This window comes from Hyperoodon ampullatus (genome assembly GCF_949752795.1).
Source record: "Hyperoodon ampullatus genome assembly, chromosome: 2".
Taxonomy (NCBI): Eukaryota; Metazoa; Chordata; class Mammalia; order Artiodactyla; family Ziphiidae; genus Hyperoodon; species Hyperoodon ampullatus.
Genome location: NC_136915.1, coordinates 81,554,129 through 81,573,642, shown reverse-complemented (window position 1 = coordinate 81,573,642; position 19,514 = coordinate 81,554,129). Strand labels below are relative to the sequence as shown.

The 19,514-nt window shown below is 34.6% G+C and overlaps 1 protein-coding gene across 1 annotated transcript in view; it reads left to right on the top strand.

Moving 5' to 3' along the window:
* The window catches only part of HFM1 (helicase for meiosis 1), a gene marked incomplete at both ends in the record, with an annotated part of 130,655 nt that overhangs the window by 60,338 nt on the left and 50,803 nt on the right, over positions 1 to 19,514 (top strand). The window contains 5 exons of the mRNA XM_079696572.1: positions 11,840 to 11,937; positions 12,019 to 12,147; positions 17,780 to 17,865; positions 18,096 to 18,179; positions 18,305 to 18,462. Of these exons, the coding sequence (XP_079552698.1) occupies positions 11,840 to 11,937; positions 12,019 to 12,147; positions 17,780 to 17,865; positions 18,096 to 18,179; positions 18,305 to 18,462 (555 nt within the window). The remainder of the gene's footprint in view (positions 1 to 11,839; positions 11,938 to 12,018; positions 12,148 to 17,779; positions 17,866 to 18,095; positions 18,180 to 18,304; positions 18,463 to 19,514) is intronic.

The window sequence follows — 19,514 nt, the reverse complement described above, 5'->3', positions numbered from 1 at the left end:
TAACACCCATCTTTCTCAAACCCTTCTAAAAAATTGCAGAGGAAGGAACACTCCTAAACTCATTCTATGAGGCCATCATCACCCTGATATCAAAACCAGAGAAAGATACTACAAAAAAAGAAAATTACAGACCAATATCACTGATGAATATAGATGTAAAAATCCTCAACAAAATACTAGTAGACAGAATCCAATAACACATTAAAAGGATCATACACCATCGTCAAGTGGGATTTATCCCAGGGATGCAAGGATACTTCAGCATACGTAAATCAATCAATGTGATACACCATATTAACAAACTGAAGAATAAAAACCATATGATCATCTCAATAGATGCAGAAAAAGCTTTTGACAAAATTCAACACCTATTTTTGATAAAAACTCTCCAGAAAGTGGGCATAGAGGGAACCTATCTCACCATAATAAAGGCCACATATGACAAACCCACAGCAAGCTTCATTCTCAATGGTGAAAAACTGAAAGCATTTCCTCTAAGATCAGGAATAAGACAAGGATGTCCACTCTTGCCACTATTATTCAACATAGCTTTGGAACTCCTAGCCATGGCAATCAGAGAAGAAAAAGAAAAGGAATACAAACTGGAAAGAAGAATTAGAACTGTCACTGTTTTGCAGATGACATGATACTATACATAAAGAATCCTAAAGATGCCACCAGAAAACTACTAGAGCTAATCAATGAATTTGGTAAAGTTGCAGGATACAAAATTAATGCACAGAAATCTCTTGCATTCCTATACACTAACAACGAAAAATCAGAGAAATTAAGGAAACAATCCCATTCACCACTGCAACAGAAAGAATAAAATACCTAGGAATAAACCAACCTAAGGAGGTAAAAGAGTTGTACTCAGAAAACTATAAGACACTGATGAAAAAACTCAAAGGTGACACAAACAGATGGAGAGATATACCATGTTCTTGGATTGGAAGAATCAATATTGGGAAAATGATTATAGTACCCAAAGCAACTTACAGATTCAATGCAATCCCTATTAAATTACCAATGGCATTTTTTACAGAACTAGAACAAAAAATCTTAAAATTTGTATGGAGACACAAAAGATCCCAAAGGGCCAAAGCAATCTTGAGGGAAAGAAATGGAGCTGGAGGAATCAGACTCCCTGACTTCAGACTATACTACACAGCTACAGTAATCAAGACAATATGGTACTGGCACAAAAACAGAAATACAGATCAATGGAACAGGATAGAAAGCCCAGAGATAAACCCATGCACTTTGGTCAACTAATCTATGACAAAGGAGGCAAGGCATACAGTGGAGAAGAGACAGCCTCTACAATAAGTGGTGCTGGGAAAATTGGACAGCTACATGTAAAAGAATGAAATTAGAACACTCCCTAACACCATACAGAAAAATAAACTCAAAATGTATTAAAGACCTAAATGTAAGACTGGACACTATAAAACTCCTCGAGGAAAACATAGGAAGAACACTCTTTGACATATATCACAGCAAGATCTTTTTTGATCCACCTCCTAGAGAAATGGAAATAAAAACAAAAATAAACAAATGGGACCTAATGAAACTTAAAAGCTTTTGCACAGGAAAGGAAAACGTAAACGAGGAAAAGACAACCCTCAGAATAGGAGCAAATATTTGCAAACAAATCAACAGACAAAGGATTAATCTCTAAAATATATAAACAGCTCATGCAGCTCAATATTAAAAAAACAAACAACCCAATCCAAAAATGGGCAGAAGACCTAAATAGACATTTCTCCAAAGAAGACATACAGATGGCCAAGGGGCACATGAAAAGCTGCTCAACATCACTAATTATTAGAGAAATGCAAATCAAAACTAAAATGAGGTATCACCTCACACTGGTTAGAATGGGCATCAGAAGATCTACAAACAATGAATGCTGGAGAGGGTGTGGAGAAAAGGGAACCCTCTTGCACTGTTGAAGGGAATGTAAATTGATACAACCATTATGGAGAACAGTATGGAGGTTCCTTAAAAAACTAAAAATAGAATTACCATATGACCCAGCAATACCCACTACTTGGCATATATCCAGAGAAAACCATAATTCAAAAAGACTCATGCTTCCCAATGTTCATCACAGCAGTATTTACAATAGCCAGGTCATGGAAGCAACCTAAACGCCCACTGATAGATGAATGGACAAAAAAGATGTGGTCCATATATACAGTGGAATATTAGCCATAAAAAGAAACGAAATTGGGTCATTTGTAGAGACGTGGATGGACTTAGAGGCTGTTATACAGAGTGAAGTAAGTCGGAAAGAGAAAAACAAGTATCGTATATTAACACATAAATGTGGAATCTAGAAAAATGGTACAGATGAACCGGTTTGCAAGGCAGAGATAGAGACACAGATGTAGAGAACAAACCTATGGACACCAAGGGGGGAAAGCCACGGGTGGGTGGGGGTGGATTGAATTGGGAGATTGGGATTGACATGTATACATTAATAAGTTTAAAATAGATAACTAATAAAAACCTGCTGTATAAAGGAAATAAAATTCAAACAAAGAAAAGAAACAATTGTCATTCTTTTATTGTTAATTTCTAATTTTATTGGATTGTAATTAGAGAATGTGGCCTGTCAGTGTTCTGCTTTATGATAGATATTGTGGTTTTACTTGTGGCTTAATACATGGTTAATTTTTATCATTGTTCCATGTGGATGGTAAATGAATAAATGAATGATGTGTTCCTTAGGCACTAAATTGCATATTTTGCCATTAAGAAGAGTTTGCTAATTGTGTTACTCAAAGTGAAATATCACTCGTTTTTCATGAAAGTTTTATTAATCAAGAGAGTAATTTTATTACATTGGAAGAGGAAAATATATTGAAAATATAGCAAGATTATATAATGGATCTAAAGATGTAATGTCAGATAGTTCAAGGGAATATATATATACCACCAATATATTTGGAAAAGCAAACAGAAAAGGAACAAGTACACAGTAAACAGAAGAGTGACATATTGTCTTATCAGCTGTGGCTTGTGGAAATGACTATAAAAGTGTAGGATGGATTATGCAATAAAGGAACAAATCATAAGGAAATTGTTTTCTTAGGATTGTACATAAAAGGAGTTGTACTTAACCTGTGTATTTAGACATTTGTTAGGTACTGCAGACCTATTGGCCCGTTTGTCCATGTTGCCTTTCTTGTCCAGTCTTGTTGTTTCTGCTGATGGAAAGAGGCAGGTTAGATGAGTCAACTAACTGTCCTATTGAATACTTTTTGCTTTTAATTCCGTTTTGTCTACTATTAATAATATTGCCATACTTGTTTTATTTAGTATATCATTTAGTCTTTTTCTTCTTAACGTTTTCATATTGCTTTATTTTATAATTTGTATAGATTGAATATAGTTAGATTTTATCACTCTTCTTTTTACCTGATCTCAGAATTCTTTTAATTGAGAATAAGTTCATTCACATTTATTATAATTACAGTAGTCCCCCCCCCTTATCCACGGTTTCGCTTTCCATGGTTTCAGTTACCAGTGGTCAACTGTGGTCCGAAAATATTAAATGGAAAATTCCAGAAATAAACAGTTCATAAGTTTAAAATTGTGCACTGTTCTGAGTAGCAATTCATAAGTTTAAAATTTCACGTCATCCTGCTCTGTCCCACCTAAGAAATGAATCATCCTTTTGTCCAGTGTATCCTGCCTGTTCTTCACTTAGTAGCCATCTCAGTTATCAGATGACAGTTGCCATATTGCAGTGCTTGTGTTCAACTAACCCTTATTTTACTTAACAATGGCCCTGTGGAATTAAAGGAACCTCAGCTAAAACTGGAATCAGGACAGACCTGTAGGGGAAGCTCTCATACTCTGCCATGTGTCATCAATTGCTCTAAGCAGAAAGAGGTGTACACCTACCTCTCTGATAGGAAAATCCCTCTACTTTACTATCCAGCATGAAAAAGAAAACTTCTCTCTGCCCTGACAACCCAGCCAGTCAGAGACTGTACCAGCCCAACTAATGAGAAGCCTCCATACTTTGTACTACCAGCTTCCTCCAATGGACTCTGGTTTTCACAGCCCCTCCTATCTCCCCACTTTTCCCTGTAAAGCAAATTCCTTGTTCTCTTGATTTGCCTATGCTTTGCCATAGTTTGTGTATCCTGAATTGCAGTTCTTTTGGCTCTTCCTGAATAAACTTGCTTTTGCTATAAAGCAAGTTTATAAATAATACAGTAGCCAGTTATAAAATAACTGGCTACTGTATTATTAAAGTTGACAGCTCCAAAGCACAAGAGTAGTGATGCTGACAATTCAGATATGCCAAAGAGAAGCTGCCAGGTCCTTCCTTTAAGTGAAAAGGTGAAAGTTCTAGATTTAATAAGTTCTAGATTTAATAATTTAGAGCTTGCTATGCTGGTTAATAAGAGGTTAATATGCTGAGGTTGCTAAGATCTACAGTACGAATGAGTCTTCTACCTGTGAAATTGTGAAGAAGGAGAAAGAAAGGAAACTGTAAAGAAGGAAAAAGAAATTTCATGCTGGTTTTGCTGTCGCACCTCAAGCTGCAAAAGTTACAGCCACAGTGCGTGTCAAGTGTTTAGTTAAGATGGAAAAGGCATTATATTTGTACAATAACATATTCTGAGAGAGAGAGAGAGAGAGACCACACTCACATGACATTTATTAACACTATATAATTGTTCTATTATATTATTAGTTACTGTTGTTAACTTTTAGTGTGCCTAATTTAAAAGTTCAACTTTATCCTGGGTATGTATAGGAAAAAATAGTATATGTAGAGTTTCATACTATCTTTGGTTTCAGACATCCACTGGGGAGTCTTGAAATGTATCCCCTGAGGATACTGTGTTTGGACTTAATCTTATTGTGTTTTCTAATTTGCAGGATTATTGCTTGTTTCTTTTTTCCTCACTTATTTCTTTTGCCTCTTTTTGGATATGTCAAGTTTCGTTTGTTTTTGTTCTTCTAACTAGCTCTTCTTTTAAAATTTTATATTTTTTTAACCAACATCTATAGAAAATGAACATTTAAAAACTTCCCATATGAGATAAAACTTTTATCATATTTTCAATTTCCTCTTGCCTCTTGCTCTCTCCCATGTTCAGATCATCTTGGATTTTAGTTCCAGATTGTTAAATTTAAAATATTTTACTGCGCATTAAAAATTGTAGACTTAACCTAATTTCTTTTTTTACTGATTGCTTTGCTTACTTTCTGCTTTTTAAAATCTCTATCTTCCTTTTCCTTAGATATATAATTTATTATTTTTGGATACATTCTCAAATAATTTTCTGAGTCCTTCTGAGTCTTTGTAAGCCTGAAATGTATTTTGCCCTATCATTTGAATAAGTTTGGCTAAATCATTCTTCAGATGTTTATACTGCTCTTCTTGCATCCATTGTTGGTGATCTAATCTGTTTTCAGTACTTTTTTTAAAAAAATTATTTATTTATTTATTTATGGCTGCATTGGGTCTTCTTTGCTGCACACAGGCTTTCTCCAATTCTGGCGAGTGGGGCTACTCTTCCTTGCGGTGCGCAGGCTTCTCATTGCAGTGGCTTCTCTTGTTGCAGAGCACAGTCTCTAGGCATGCAGGCTTCAGTAGTTGCAGCATGTGGGCTCAGTAGTTGTGGCTCGTGGGCTCTAGAGTGCAGGCTCAGTAGTTGTGGTACACAGGCTTAGTTGCTCCACGGCATGAGGGATCTTCCTGGACCAGGGCTCAAACCTATGTCCCCTGCATTGGCAGGTGGATTCTTAACCACTGCACCACCAGGGAAGTCCCCGTGTTTTCAGTTCTTTATTAATAACTTTTTTCTTTATCTGATTTAGGAAATTCACCAGAAAGTTTGGGTGTGTCTTTATTCTTTATTTTGCACAGCATTCTGTGGACCCTCCTAATATGTAGACTTGTATCTTTCTTCAGCTCTGGGAAATTTTCTTCTATAATTTAATTATTTCTTCTCTATTCTCTGTTCACTCCTTCTGGAGCTCCTACTGGATGAATGTTGGAACTTCTGACCATCTCCTCCACATATTATACTTATTCTTTCATATTTGTAATCTGTTTGTGCTTGGCTTTTAGGAGAATGCCTTAGCTCAGTTAGCCATCTCACTAATTTGCTCTTCAGCTTTATCTATTGAGTTTTTTCAGTGATAAATTTGTTTTATTTTTTTGAAATAAAGCATATCAGGGATTTATTAGAATTATTCAAATAATTCTAGGTGAAATTTTAAAGCATTGATATTTTGAAAGCTCCTACAACATTGCAAAGAAAATAACTGATAAAATTTGTATTTTACTGTATCTCTGCTTGGCTTTCTAAAATATACATGGTATTTCTTTTTCTGTGTGTGTGTGATTTTAAAAGTTTATTCTGATAGTAGTACAAAACAAATTGCATGAGTAAGATTAAAGGTAAGGACAGGGTTAAGAAATAAGTTTCTTTTTTGTTTAATTAAAAAAAATTTTTTTAATTTAATTTTTTTATACAGCAGGTTCTTATTAGTCATCAGTTTTATACACATCAGTGTATACATGTCAATCCCAATCTCCCAGTTCATCACACCACCACCACCTTCCCCTGCCATTTTCCCCCGTTGGTGTCCATACATTTGTTCTCTACATCTGTGTCTCAATTTCTGCCCTGCAAACCGGTTCATCTGTACCATTTTTCTAGGTTCCACATATATGCGTTAATATACGATATTTGTTTTTCTCTTTCTGACTTACTTCACTCTGTATGACAGTCTCTGGATCCATCCACGTCTCTACAAATGACCCAGTTTCATTCCTTTTTATGGCTGAGTAATAGTCCATTGTATACATGGACCACATCTTCTTTATCTATTCATCTGTTGATGGGCATTTAGATTGCTTCCATGACCTGGCTATTGTAAATAGTGCTGCAGTGAACATTGGGGTGCGTGTGTCTTTTTGAATTATGGTTTTCTCTGGGTATATGCCCAGTAGTGGGATTGCTGTGTCATATGGTAATTCTATTTTAGTTTTTTAAGAAACCTCCATACTGTTCTCCATAGTGGCTGTATCAATTTACATTCCCACCAACAGTGCAGGAGGGTTCCCTTTTCTCCACATGCTCTCCAGCATTTGTTGTTTGTAGATTTTCTGATGAAGCCCATTCTAACTGGTGTGAGGTGATACCTCATTGTAGTTTTGATTTGCATTTCTCTAATAATTAGTGATGTTGAGCAGCTTTTCATGTGCTTCTTGGCCATCTATATGTCTTCTTTGGAGAAATGTTATACATGGTATTTCTAATCTCTCTGAAAAAAATTTAATTATATAAATCAATTATACTTATTTTGAAACTCTTTTTCTGTGCACTTAACTCTGTTTCCTCAATTGTTATTTCATTTATAATACTGTGTGTCTTTTTAAATTTTTTTCTCAAATGTTAGGTAGTTCTTCATTGTTTGCTTTTGCATTTGTAAATATATTTTTGCCTACCTATTCTGTTACTTACTATCTCTCATGATTGTGGAGAAGTAATTAGATTGACTGCCATAAAAGTGTGGAAATACCTTGCAATTTAAGAGTAAAGTCTTTCTACCTCTACTGGGGTTTTCGTTCCTACCAGAGAACTGCCCTGCCTCTCTGGCCTCAGTGTCTACACTCCCTCCTTTAGCCTCTCAGTACATACCACAACTGCTTAATGTTTTCCACAAATGAGAGAGAGTGACAGGGGTAGACTAAACTACCTGCTCAGAATACAGCATTCCAGTGACTTGCTCCAACAAATACCCCAGGACCCTCTCTCCTTCTTGATCTATTAATTCTTCTGCATGTACTATGGATAATCTCCGGTTTTGTTTTTCTCATAGATTTGATCTTTTTCATAGATACGATTTCTGACATTCAACTTTCTGGCCCACCAATGGCATGCTTTCTTGCTTTCCTGTAGTTTTGTGGATGGAGACTAACACTCAAAAACACACCTATATAGTTGTCCATCATTCTATGGAATTTGAAGAGGAGTTATATGTATAGAAGCCTCCATGTGCCACCTTGATTTTTTTCTCTCATTTGATTCTTTGGGCATTCTTATTCTATGTTTAGGCAGAAAAAGATGACTTCAGAATAACTTTTTCTCCTTTCAAGAGAGTTGTACAGCTTTATAGTACACCTTTAACTCATCTTCGTATGAAGGATTTCTACTCTTTCTATACCTTCCTTTACTAAGTTGACCAGTATACAGAAGTCTTTTGGGAAGTTCTGGTATCATTTTTATTAGTTGGCTAACTGTGGAAGCTGAGAGCAGGTCATAAATGGCTCAACCATTGATAATAATAATAGTAATAACCATTTCTTGAATATTTGCTGTGTTCCAAGCACTGCATTAGATGCTTTACAGGCATACCTTGGAAATATTGTGGGTTCAGTTCCAGACCACCACAATAACATGACTATCTCAATAAAGCAAATCACACAGTTTTTTTGGTTTCCCAGTCCAGTGCATATAAAAGTTATGTTTACACTAGACTGTAGTCTGTTAAGTGTGTAGTAGCACTGTCAAAAACACAGTGTACATACCTTAATTTAAAAATTCAAAACAATTACAACAGTAACATCAAAGATCACTGATCACAGATCACCATGACAAAGATAATAATAATGAAAAGGCTTGAAATATTTCGGCACTTAACAAAACATGACACAGAGACATGAAATGAGCAAATGCTGTTGGAAAAATGGTGCTGATAGACTTGCTTGATGCAGGGTTTCCATAAACCTTCAATTTGCAAAACCCCCACAATATCTGCAAAGTGCAATGAAGTGCAATAAAATGTGGTATACTTGTACATACCTATAGCAGAAACTGCTAGCTGACTGTCCCAGTATTTATTCTTACTTTCACAGGGAAAAGATCACATTTCCCAGTCAACTTTGTAGCTAAATAGGGCCCTGTGACTAAGTTTGTCCAATTAATGAGATGTAGGCAGAAGATATGTCTTCCTAGAAGGCTGCTTAAAGGAAATGGAGTCAGGTGGTAAACAGGGCATCAATTGTTGTCTCCCACCACTTCCTCCAACATGTCGTACGGAGTGAATGTGTAATGGCTGGAAATCCAACAATCATCTTAGACCATGAGATGGCCTGAGAATGGAAGCCATACATGGCAGAATAGAAATACAGTAGGATCCTAGGTCTCTGGTGACTTGTTGGACCACCATACCAAGCCCTAGACTGCCTAACTCTGGAGTTCTTTTACGTAAGAGAATAAACCATTTATATTTAAGTCTCTATAGTCTGGTCATGGTTGAACCTAATTCAAACCCTGATTTAGTCATTACTTAACTATCATGCAAGTCTGACCCCATTAGTTGAGATAGCAGAGGTGCCATCTTACCTGAGGCTGTGAGACTTTTATTTCTACTGAGGATAAGCTCAGGCTGGCCTTATCTAGTGGAGAGAGACAGACAGCCCTGCCAAGGTTCTGTACCTACTAGAATAAATCCCTGTTCTCCCTTCCATTCCTGCTTATTGTTACCGAGTTCAAGCTTGTACTGCTCGCTGCATGACAGGCCAGTAAAATGAGAGACAGGTGTTGAGGCAAGAAAAAGCCACTTATTTGGAAAGCCAGCAGACCAAGAAGATGGTGGACTCATGTCCCAAAGGACCATCTTACCCGAGTTAGAATTCAGGCTTCTTTTATACTAAAAGGGGAGAGGGTGTAGCTGGTTGTTGCAGACTTCTTGGTGCCAGAATCCTTTGTTCTTGCAGCTGTCCACATAGGTTTGGTCCCAATGTTCCTGTAAACCTCCAACATGACAATCAACAATCATTATTTTCTGTTCTACAACTTTTTATCTCTACATGAATGTAAACATGTTATACCTTTAAAGGTCAAGCCTAGGAGGCAGAGCATTGAGAAAGGGCTATTATGTATATTTGAAGCCATAGGCAACATTTTTACAAAGGTGCAGAGCCAGCATGACTAAGTATAGGCAACAGAGCACAAATGTTAGAGCTAAAGGAATAGATCCAACATGGAGTCAGGTTTGTTCTTCTCTTACATACTGCTTTTTGTGGTAAAGTTTCTGACAGGGAAGTATGATGTTGAAAAGTGCCCTATTTATTAAGGTATATTGATGTTAAACATAACTATTACCTCAAAAGTCTTATTTTTACTCTATAATTTTGTATATATTCTGCATTTGTGCATTCCAGGATAGTTTCACAAGAAGTTTTATTTATCCAGCACTTGAAAGCACCCCATCCACATTTTCCCATCAGTTCCTTCTTTGTTAATAAACCATGTAACTTTATAACCATTTCTTTCTTTCTTTTTTCTTAGTTTCCAACTTTCTTTAATGCTAATCTTAATGCTAATAGGTTGTGAGATATGTTTTTTTAATTGAATGAAATATTCTTTAAATTCTATAGTGCTTTACAATTTTTAGAAGTTTCACACACATGATTTCATGTAATCCCATAATAATCCTATATTTCCCCACCCTTGTATTGCCCCTCCCCCTTCCCTCTTCCCATGGGTAACCACTAATTTGTTCTCTATATCTGTGAGTCTGCTTCTTTTTTTGCTTTATTCATTAGTTTGTTGTATTTTTTAGATTATATATATAAGTGATATCATATAGTACTTGTCTTTCTCTGACTTATTTCACTTAGCATAATGCCCTCCAAGTCCATCCATGTTGCTGCAAATGGCAAAATTTCATTCTTTTTTATGGCTGGGTAGTATTCCACTGTATATGTGTGTATATATATATATATATATATATATATATATATATATATATACACCACATCTTTATCCATTCATCTGTTGATGGACACTTAGGTTGCTTCCATACTTTGGCGATTGTAAATAATGTTGCTATGAACATGGGGTGTACAATCATTTCTAAATAGATGATATAAAATAATCTTCAGAAGCATATATTATAGCCAAAAGAAGTAATCATTCTGTAGTTTCAGCTCTATGCACCCATTCTGTGAAGTTAGTTGCTTCTATTTTCATATATTGTTTGCTAAAACTAAACCATAAAATATAACTATTCTACCCTTTCTCATTGTGTACCTGTTTTTGGTCTTACAAGAGATCCCCCCAGAGAGTAATACAAGTCTAATAATTTTAGTTAGAATCATAGGGGGACTTGCATATCAAGGTCCGGTTAGATAAGTAAACAGACGAAAGAGGTAGCAAAGACCTGGGAGATAGTAGGCACAATAGACAGTAACTTTTTTTCTCCCCTCTTTCCACCCCTCAAATTTTGTAGCCAAGCAACTGCTTGTTGCTAATAATCAACTAATAAGCTACCAATCTTCAAATGTTGAACAGAATTTTATAACCTCACACTATGCTTTTTACTCAATAGGTACTTAATAAATATATGTTGATTATATAAATTGTGTTGTTTTCTATAATACCTATATATAGTAAAGCCCAAAGTCAGAGCTGCATTGGAGAAGAATATGATAACAAATTTTAGATGTGTTGAGATGAAAAAAACAGTCAAAGTGAAAGTGCCCTGTGATCATTTGAAATTTATCAATCTAGAGATTATAACAAAAATCTTGAGAAGAAATGAGATTTTTGAGAGAAAGAGAGGTTGAGTGAATAAAGAAGAGTAGAAAAATGAGAACTGACCTTTTAGAGGATGGGAAGAGGAAGTCAACAATGACTTGCAATAATGATGATACAAGATACAGAGTCATGTAGTGTCACAGAAATCAAGGCAGAGAGGAATTTTAAGAAGAGATACTTCAGTCACTGATGTCAAACACTGTGAGATAGTAATTTTTAAAAAGAAATAATAAAATTTCTTCTTTCCCCAGTCTTATTCAGGCTCAGCTAGGATGCATTCCCATACAAGACTTTGCTTTGACACAAGATACCTCGAAGATTTTCAGAAATGGCTCACGAATTACAAGATGTATGTTATAGGATTAATGGATTTTCAATATTTTTCCAGTAAAATAGTATACTAGATTTAATATTGGAAACTTTTTTTTAGGGTTGTCAGATTTTCTGGCTATTCAAGAAAAGTTTGCTGTACTGTTGAACAGTTTGATTTTAGCGAAGTGTTTTAGATGTAAACTTTGGGAAAACTCTCTGCATGTATCCAAACAGCTGGAAAAAATCGGTAGGTACTGAATACAGGTAGGCAATGTGTCAATGTCTGCAATTTATTTTGTATTTCACTGTTAGAAAAATTGTTCTAAGATGGTTATAGACCTTTAAGGAAAAATGTGTTTATGGGCCTAAATAAGTTACTATACTTTTTTCTCTTGAAAATCTGATTTTCATTTGCTTATGCTTAAAGGATTCTATTTGAAATCAGTTTGGAAACCTAATAAAAATTAATGTTCTTATTTTTAAATTTGTTCTCAAACCAAGAGTGAAATTTTGTTTTAGTAATTAGGTAACTATGTGTTGTTCTCTCTTCTACTTTTATGACTGTTTTGTTTTGATCTCAATGACAAGGTACAAAGCTAGCAGTCCTGGTCATTCCTAATTCATTACAGAAAATTGTCACTTATTTATATCTTCACTTTTTCTCTTTTTTCAATAACATTTCAATATTAGTAATGATTTTCATAGATATTCTATAGACAAGTTTCTTTCTTGTCTGTTGGGATCTAGCTCAGGATGTGAACTGAAGAACTCTACACAGTGCCATTTACAAAGACTGGGATATGCCTAAAGCACTTTGGAATTTTTCACTTTGGTGTCTTTGGCTTTGTGACCCTGCTCCTTCTTAGATAGCTGGGGATTGTCTAATTATTCCTTAGAACAAAGATCTCTGGCTATTTTGTGAGGAAGTACTACTTTGTATTTCCTTGAAGTTTGAAATCAGTGGGGGAAATCAGTCAGAGAGCTGACCAGTCCTGGGAACTGGGGTGAAGGTGGAGATTGACTGGTGAAGGCAAGGTCAAAGTAGAAGAAAGATTCCTGATTAAAGGCTCACCTTCCTATCAATACATAAGTCTTGGCAAACCAAATGCCACGCCCATCCCACAGAGATAAGAGTTCTGAATTGGGAAGAAGGTTACATACAATATTTAGGAGATTTCAACTTACAGAAAAATTGGAAATTATATAGAATGATTATTAATAGTATGGCACTAAAACACTTACATTAGAAAAGTAGAAAGTTCTCTAGAGTGATTTCAGTTTCCATGTGATAAGATGAGAAAAAGAACAAATTAAATCCAAAGTGGGCAGAAGAAAAGAAATAATTTTAAAAGAGCATAAATAAATTGAAAACAAAAAAAATCAAAACAAAAAGGTGATTATTTTGAAATATCAATGAAATTGATAATACTATAGTCAGACTGATCAAGCAATAAAGAGAAAAGACACAAATTTCCAAAAACAAAAATGTGAGATATAACTATAGATCTTATAGATGGCAAAATGATAGAAAGGGAATGTTATAAACATCTTATGTCAATAAATGCCACAACTTTGATGAAATGGGAAAATTCCTTAAAAAACACAAACTGTCAAGAGTCCACTCAAGAAGAAATAGACAACATGAGTAGGCTTATATTTATTAAAGAAATTAAATCTGTAGTTTAAAACCTTACAAAGAAAATCCCAGGTACAGAAGGTTACACTGGTGAATTCTACTAAACATTTAAATAAGAAGCAATATCAATTCTACACAAACTTTTTCCGAAAATTTAAAAGGGGGGATAATACTTCCCAACTCATTCTATGAGGCCAACATTGCCTTGTTATCACAACCTGACAAAGACTTTCAAGAAAAAGACAGACCAATATCCCTCAGTAATATAAATGCAGTAATTCTTTATAAACTTTTAACAAATTGAACACAATGATAGATAAAAGGGCTAACATATCATGGCCAAATGTGGTTTATTCTAGCAATACAAGATTAGTTTACCACTTGATGTCAATCAATGTAATTCATCATATTAACAAGCTAAAGTAGACCATATGATCATCTCAATAATGCCAAAAAAAGTTGACGAGATCCAAAATCCACTTCTAATAAAAACTCTCAACAAATTTAAAATAGAAGGAAATTTCTCAAATTGATAAAGGACATCTATGAAAAACCTACAGCTAACATCATATTTAATAGTGAAAGACTGAATGCTTTCCTTCTAAGATCAGGAACAAAAAGGATGCTCACTGTAACTACTTCCAGTAAACATTGTACTAGGGGTTCTAACCAGTATAGTAAAGCAAGAAAACGAAACTAAAAGCATACAGATTGGAAAGGAAAGAAGTAAAAATGTTTTTATTCATACATGATCACATGATCATCTATGTAGAAAATTCCATGGACGGTAGGAAAGGTTTAGCATGGTTGAAGGATGTAAGGTCAATATACAAAAATTAATTTTATTTCTACATACTAGTAAGGACAATCAGAAACTAAAATTAGAAAAACTATGCTATATTAACTTTCTATTGCCATTGTAACAAATTACCACAAACTTTGTGGCTTAAAACAACACAAATTTATTATCTTAAAGTTCTGTAGATTAGAAATCTGATGTGGGTCTCACTGGGATAAAATCAAGGTTCGGCAAGGCTGTTTTCCTTTCTAGAAACACTAGGGATGAATCCATTTTCCTGCCTGCAACTTCTAGAGAGTACTTGATTCCTTGATCATAGCCCTCTTCCTCGACCTTCAAAGTCAGCAGGTGATCTTGGATTTGGCAAAGAATTTCTTAGATACAACACAAAAGCACGAACTATATAAAAGAAAAACAGTAAAGTGGAGTTAATCAAAACTTAAAACTTTTGCTTTTCATAGAATACTATTAAAGAAGGAGGAGGAGGAGAAAACAAGCCACCAGACTGGAAGAAAATATTTGCAAAACATATAACTGATGGAGGACTTGTACCTAGAATGTATAAAAAATTCTTATAACTCAATAATAAGACAAACCACTGAATAAAACAATGAACAAAAGATTCAAACAGACACATCACCAAAGAAGATATGTGTATGGCAAATAAGCACCTGAGAAGATGTTCAACATCATTAGTCATTAGAGAAATGCAAATTAAAATGACAATGCAATACCAGTACACATCCACTAAAATAATTAATTTTTCTTTTTTAAAAAAATTTATTTTTGCCTGTGTGCAGGCTTTCTCTAGTCATGGTGAGCAGGGGCTACTCTTTGTTGTGGTGTGTGGGCTTCTCATCGTAGTGGCTTCTCTTGTTATGGAGCACAGGCTCTAGGCACGTGGGCTTCAGTAGTTGTGGCACGTGGGCTTCAGTAGTTGCGGCGCTTGGAATCCGTAGTTGCGGCACATGGGCTCTAGGGCACGCAGGCCTCAGTAGTTGTGGCGTGCAGGCTTCAGTAGTTGTGGCTCATGGGCTGTAGAGAGCAGGCTCAGTAGTTGTGGCACATGGGCTTAGTTGCTCTGTGGCATGTGGGATCTTCCCGGACCAGAGATCGAACCCGTGTCCCCTAGCATTGGCAGGTGGATTCTTAACCACTGCACCACCAGGGAAGTCGCCACTAAAATAATTAAAACTTGACAGAGTGCTGGAGAGGATGTGGTTCAACTGGAACTCTCACTGGGGGAATGTAAAATGTTACAACCACTTTGGAAAACCATTTGATTGTTTCTTTAAAATTTCAACATAAACCTACCATGCAACCGGCCCTTTCATACTTAAGTACCCAAAAGAAATAAAAGCATGTAGACACACAATTCTAATAACCAAGACATTTGAAAACAGCCTAAATATCCATGAACAGGCAAATGGAAAATAAATTGTGGTATATCCCATAGTATGGATATATATACTCAGCAATAAAAAGGCATGAAGTGTTGATACAAACAACAACATGGATGAATCTTACAATAATTATACAGAGTAGAAGAAGCCAAACTAAAAAGAAAACTATTTAATTCCATTTAAATAAAAGACTAGAAAATAGAATAGTGATAGAAAGCAGATCAGTGGTTGCTTGGGGACCGTGTGGGGAGGGGACAGAAGAGGTAGTGAAGAATAGCAAAGGGGCACAAGGAAACTTTTAGAGGCAATGGTAATGTTTATTAGCTTGGTTGTGGTGATAGTTTCTCATACACACACATACATAAACACACAAAATCACATGTCAAGTATATTGTGTGTGAATTATACTTCAGTCGATAAAATTGTAAAAATAAATAAATAAATCCAAAGGAAACTATATTCACTCATCACATGAGCAAAAACTAAAAGTCCTGTAGTGGAGATAGTATAAGGTTATGAACATTCTCATGCAGTGTTGGTTGGAGCCTAAGTCTCATGATATCTACCAATTAAAATGCACAATCTCTTTAAAACAGCAATTTCACTTTAGCAATTAAATTTATAGAAATATTTCCACATGGATACAAATATAAACATTGTTTATAATCACATAATCTTAAATGTCCATCAATAGCAGAATGATTAAATAAAGTATGAATTATCCATAAAAATTGATTAATAAAATTTCACTATACTAGAAGAAGCCAGTCTTTCTGACTTTCTAGAACATTGTCAGTCTGGGTATCAGTTGCATTCTATCCCTTCCAAATTGTTGAACACAAAAATGTTTTTCACACTTACAGCTGAACAAAAAGAAACAAATATTGACCAGCAAAATTCATGTAATAGAAAAGTGAGAGAATCCAAACAAAAAAAATCTAAGTTCTTATTGAGCACCAGGAAAAAAATAATGAATGCAAATTGATTTTCAACAATGTTTATAAACTAAAAATTAAAAATCAGGAAAGGTTATAAGGGAAAATGGAAATGAACATTAAGGAATTAAGAATACTAGGAGTTGTGTCTAAAGATTGAGTAAGAGAAATTCCCAAGGATAGTTAAAGATATGAGTAAGGAAAGGAGTATCATACCCTCATCAGTAATATGTGTGCCTTAAACAAGGTGGTACTACTTTAGAATTTTATGCTTCTGACAATATCTTCTATTTTGGGATTTGGTTAAATTCATTCATATGAGTGTAAGAATTAAAAATTACAGTTTCTCAAAGCATGAAGAAACAGAAAAGGTCCAAAGATGGAAGAGCACTTGATGTATTTAAGGCAAAATTAAAGCCGGTGTAGCTGGAGAGTAGTCAGCAAGAGGAGAATGGTAGGAAATTAAATGGGAGGGGTAGGCTGTGTTCAAGTCATATAGGTAAGGGAGTTTGGCCATAGTAAGGAAATTGCCATTTTATTCTAAATGCAATGGAAAGGCATTGGAAATTTTAGGCAGAAGAGTAAAATTATCTGAATTAGTACAGAAACAGAGAGAGAACTCAATTTCTTGAGTTCCTGTTTCTTTAAAAGTTCAACATAAACCTACCATGAACTCATTTCAATGAAATGAGTTCATTTCATTTCACAGAAATGCTCAGAGAGCCATAGCTTCATGAAACAATATTCCCATCCCTGAATAATGGTGCCTTTTTTAAAAACACGAGTATAACCGTAGATGTTTCTTGGTACTTGCTCTATGACATAAGGTAAAACTAAGGGTTGAGACATCATGTGGACCAAAGAATTCCTCTTTCTTTTATAAAGCACATGAGTGTTTTATTTGAGTTTGAAAAAATAAATATGAACAATCAAATAACGTCTCAGCCCAATTAATCCAATTGAGAACATTTTTTAACAACTTTAAAAATAAGTCATTAGTCTGGCTCTTTAAATTTTTCTTTTTTACTAATGTAGTTGTTAAATATTTAAGTGTAGATTTAGTTTTAAATGGATTGTTTAAAAACTATTTGATTAATTTTCCACAGGTGTAACATTATCAAATGCTATGGTAAATGCAGGTTTGACTACCTTTAAAAAGATAGAAGAAACAGATGCAAGGAAACTTGAACTGGTATTTAATATTTACTTATTCCTAATGTTACCTGAATTCTGTATAAATTCTAAAGCCTGACTTTTGTATCTTTATTTCTACTAAAAAATGATTTCCGCCTCATAGTCATATATATTTTTAACTTAAGATTTTAGGTAATAAGCATGTTAAAACTATTGACTCTAGAAATATTTTACTAAAAGAGTTTTTAGTGTTGTAATAAGAACATAATGACATAAATATGTTTTTAGATTTTAAATAGACATCCCCCTTTTGGAACTCAGATAAAAGAAACAGTGATGTATCTACCAAAATATGAACTTGAAGTGGAACAGGTAAATATTTTCTATTTTTCATATATTTTGATTTTCAGGAATACAGCTACCCATAACTGACTTGGAGGTGAGTATGAGTAGTAAGGTTATTTTTTAACACTTTTTATGCCTATCCTTTTTTAAAGATTGCAAGATATAACGACACCATGGCAGAAATATTAGTGACTGTTATATTAAGAAACTTTGAACAGCTACAAACTAAAAGAACAGCACCAGATTCTCACTACGTTACCTTAATCATAGGTGATGCAGATAATCAACTGGTTTCTAAGCACAAAATTATGTAAGTGTGAAATTTCTATTTGTTTTATTTCTAAGCATATACTATAAAAGAAAAATTGTGCTGAGGAAAAGAGTAATAAAATCATGGTGGGATCAATTAAATTACATTTTCCTCATTCTATAATGGGATAGTTTGTCTATTAAAGAAGATACTAATATTGGGTCTGTTGTTTTAGATTATATTTAGTACTGAAATGAACAAAGTGTAAAGTCTATCACCATGGTTTGAAACAAGTAATAGATGACCTTTAGGAGTAGCTCTAATTCACTGTTGCTGAACTTTCTTATTTTGTTGCTTTTCTCCTATCATTCATGACCTTACTACTCTTTGAGTGCAATCTTCCTCCTACTTACTTCAAAATATATCTTCTATTTCCAAATTAAAATCTAACAAACTACTACCGCCATTGTAGGATCCAGGCAACCACATCCAGTAGATAAAGGAGGTACCTTGCCTTATATCTAGTTCTGTAGCATGTCATTCTATAATTTTTACTTCAGCCTTTTTTCTAATACTATTACATATTGATATTTTCTCCCAGGATGTCATAAGCAAACTCTAAAGATAATAGTTGTAGCTACAGCTAATATTTTTTGAGCACTTAGTAGGTTCCAGGTATTGAATTGTTTAATCTTTATATGAGATAGTTGCTATCATTATATATACTTTATAGAGGAGAAATTTGAGACCAAGGTTATATAGGTAGTTTACAGCAAAAACTAGTTTTGAAGCCAAGCATTCTTACTCCAGAGCCTATGCTCCTAGCATATAACTGTACCTGTAAGTTCAGGATGGCAGTGATTCTGAAATGGGAATCTCCTAATTTTTGATAGTGTACTGGAATATGGCTTCCTAAAACATCCCGTGCAAGGTTCCTAATGGGACTGCAGTGACTGATAAGGATATCCTTTTCACTGATAATTACTCTCCTGCAACTAGCCATGATACATTTACAGAGAATATATAATTATACAAATCTTTATTCTCTGTGACAACTAAATCTAATGACAGCCTTGACTATAGGAGGCTAAAATAAGGTCAATCACAAAATT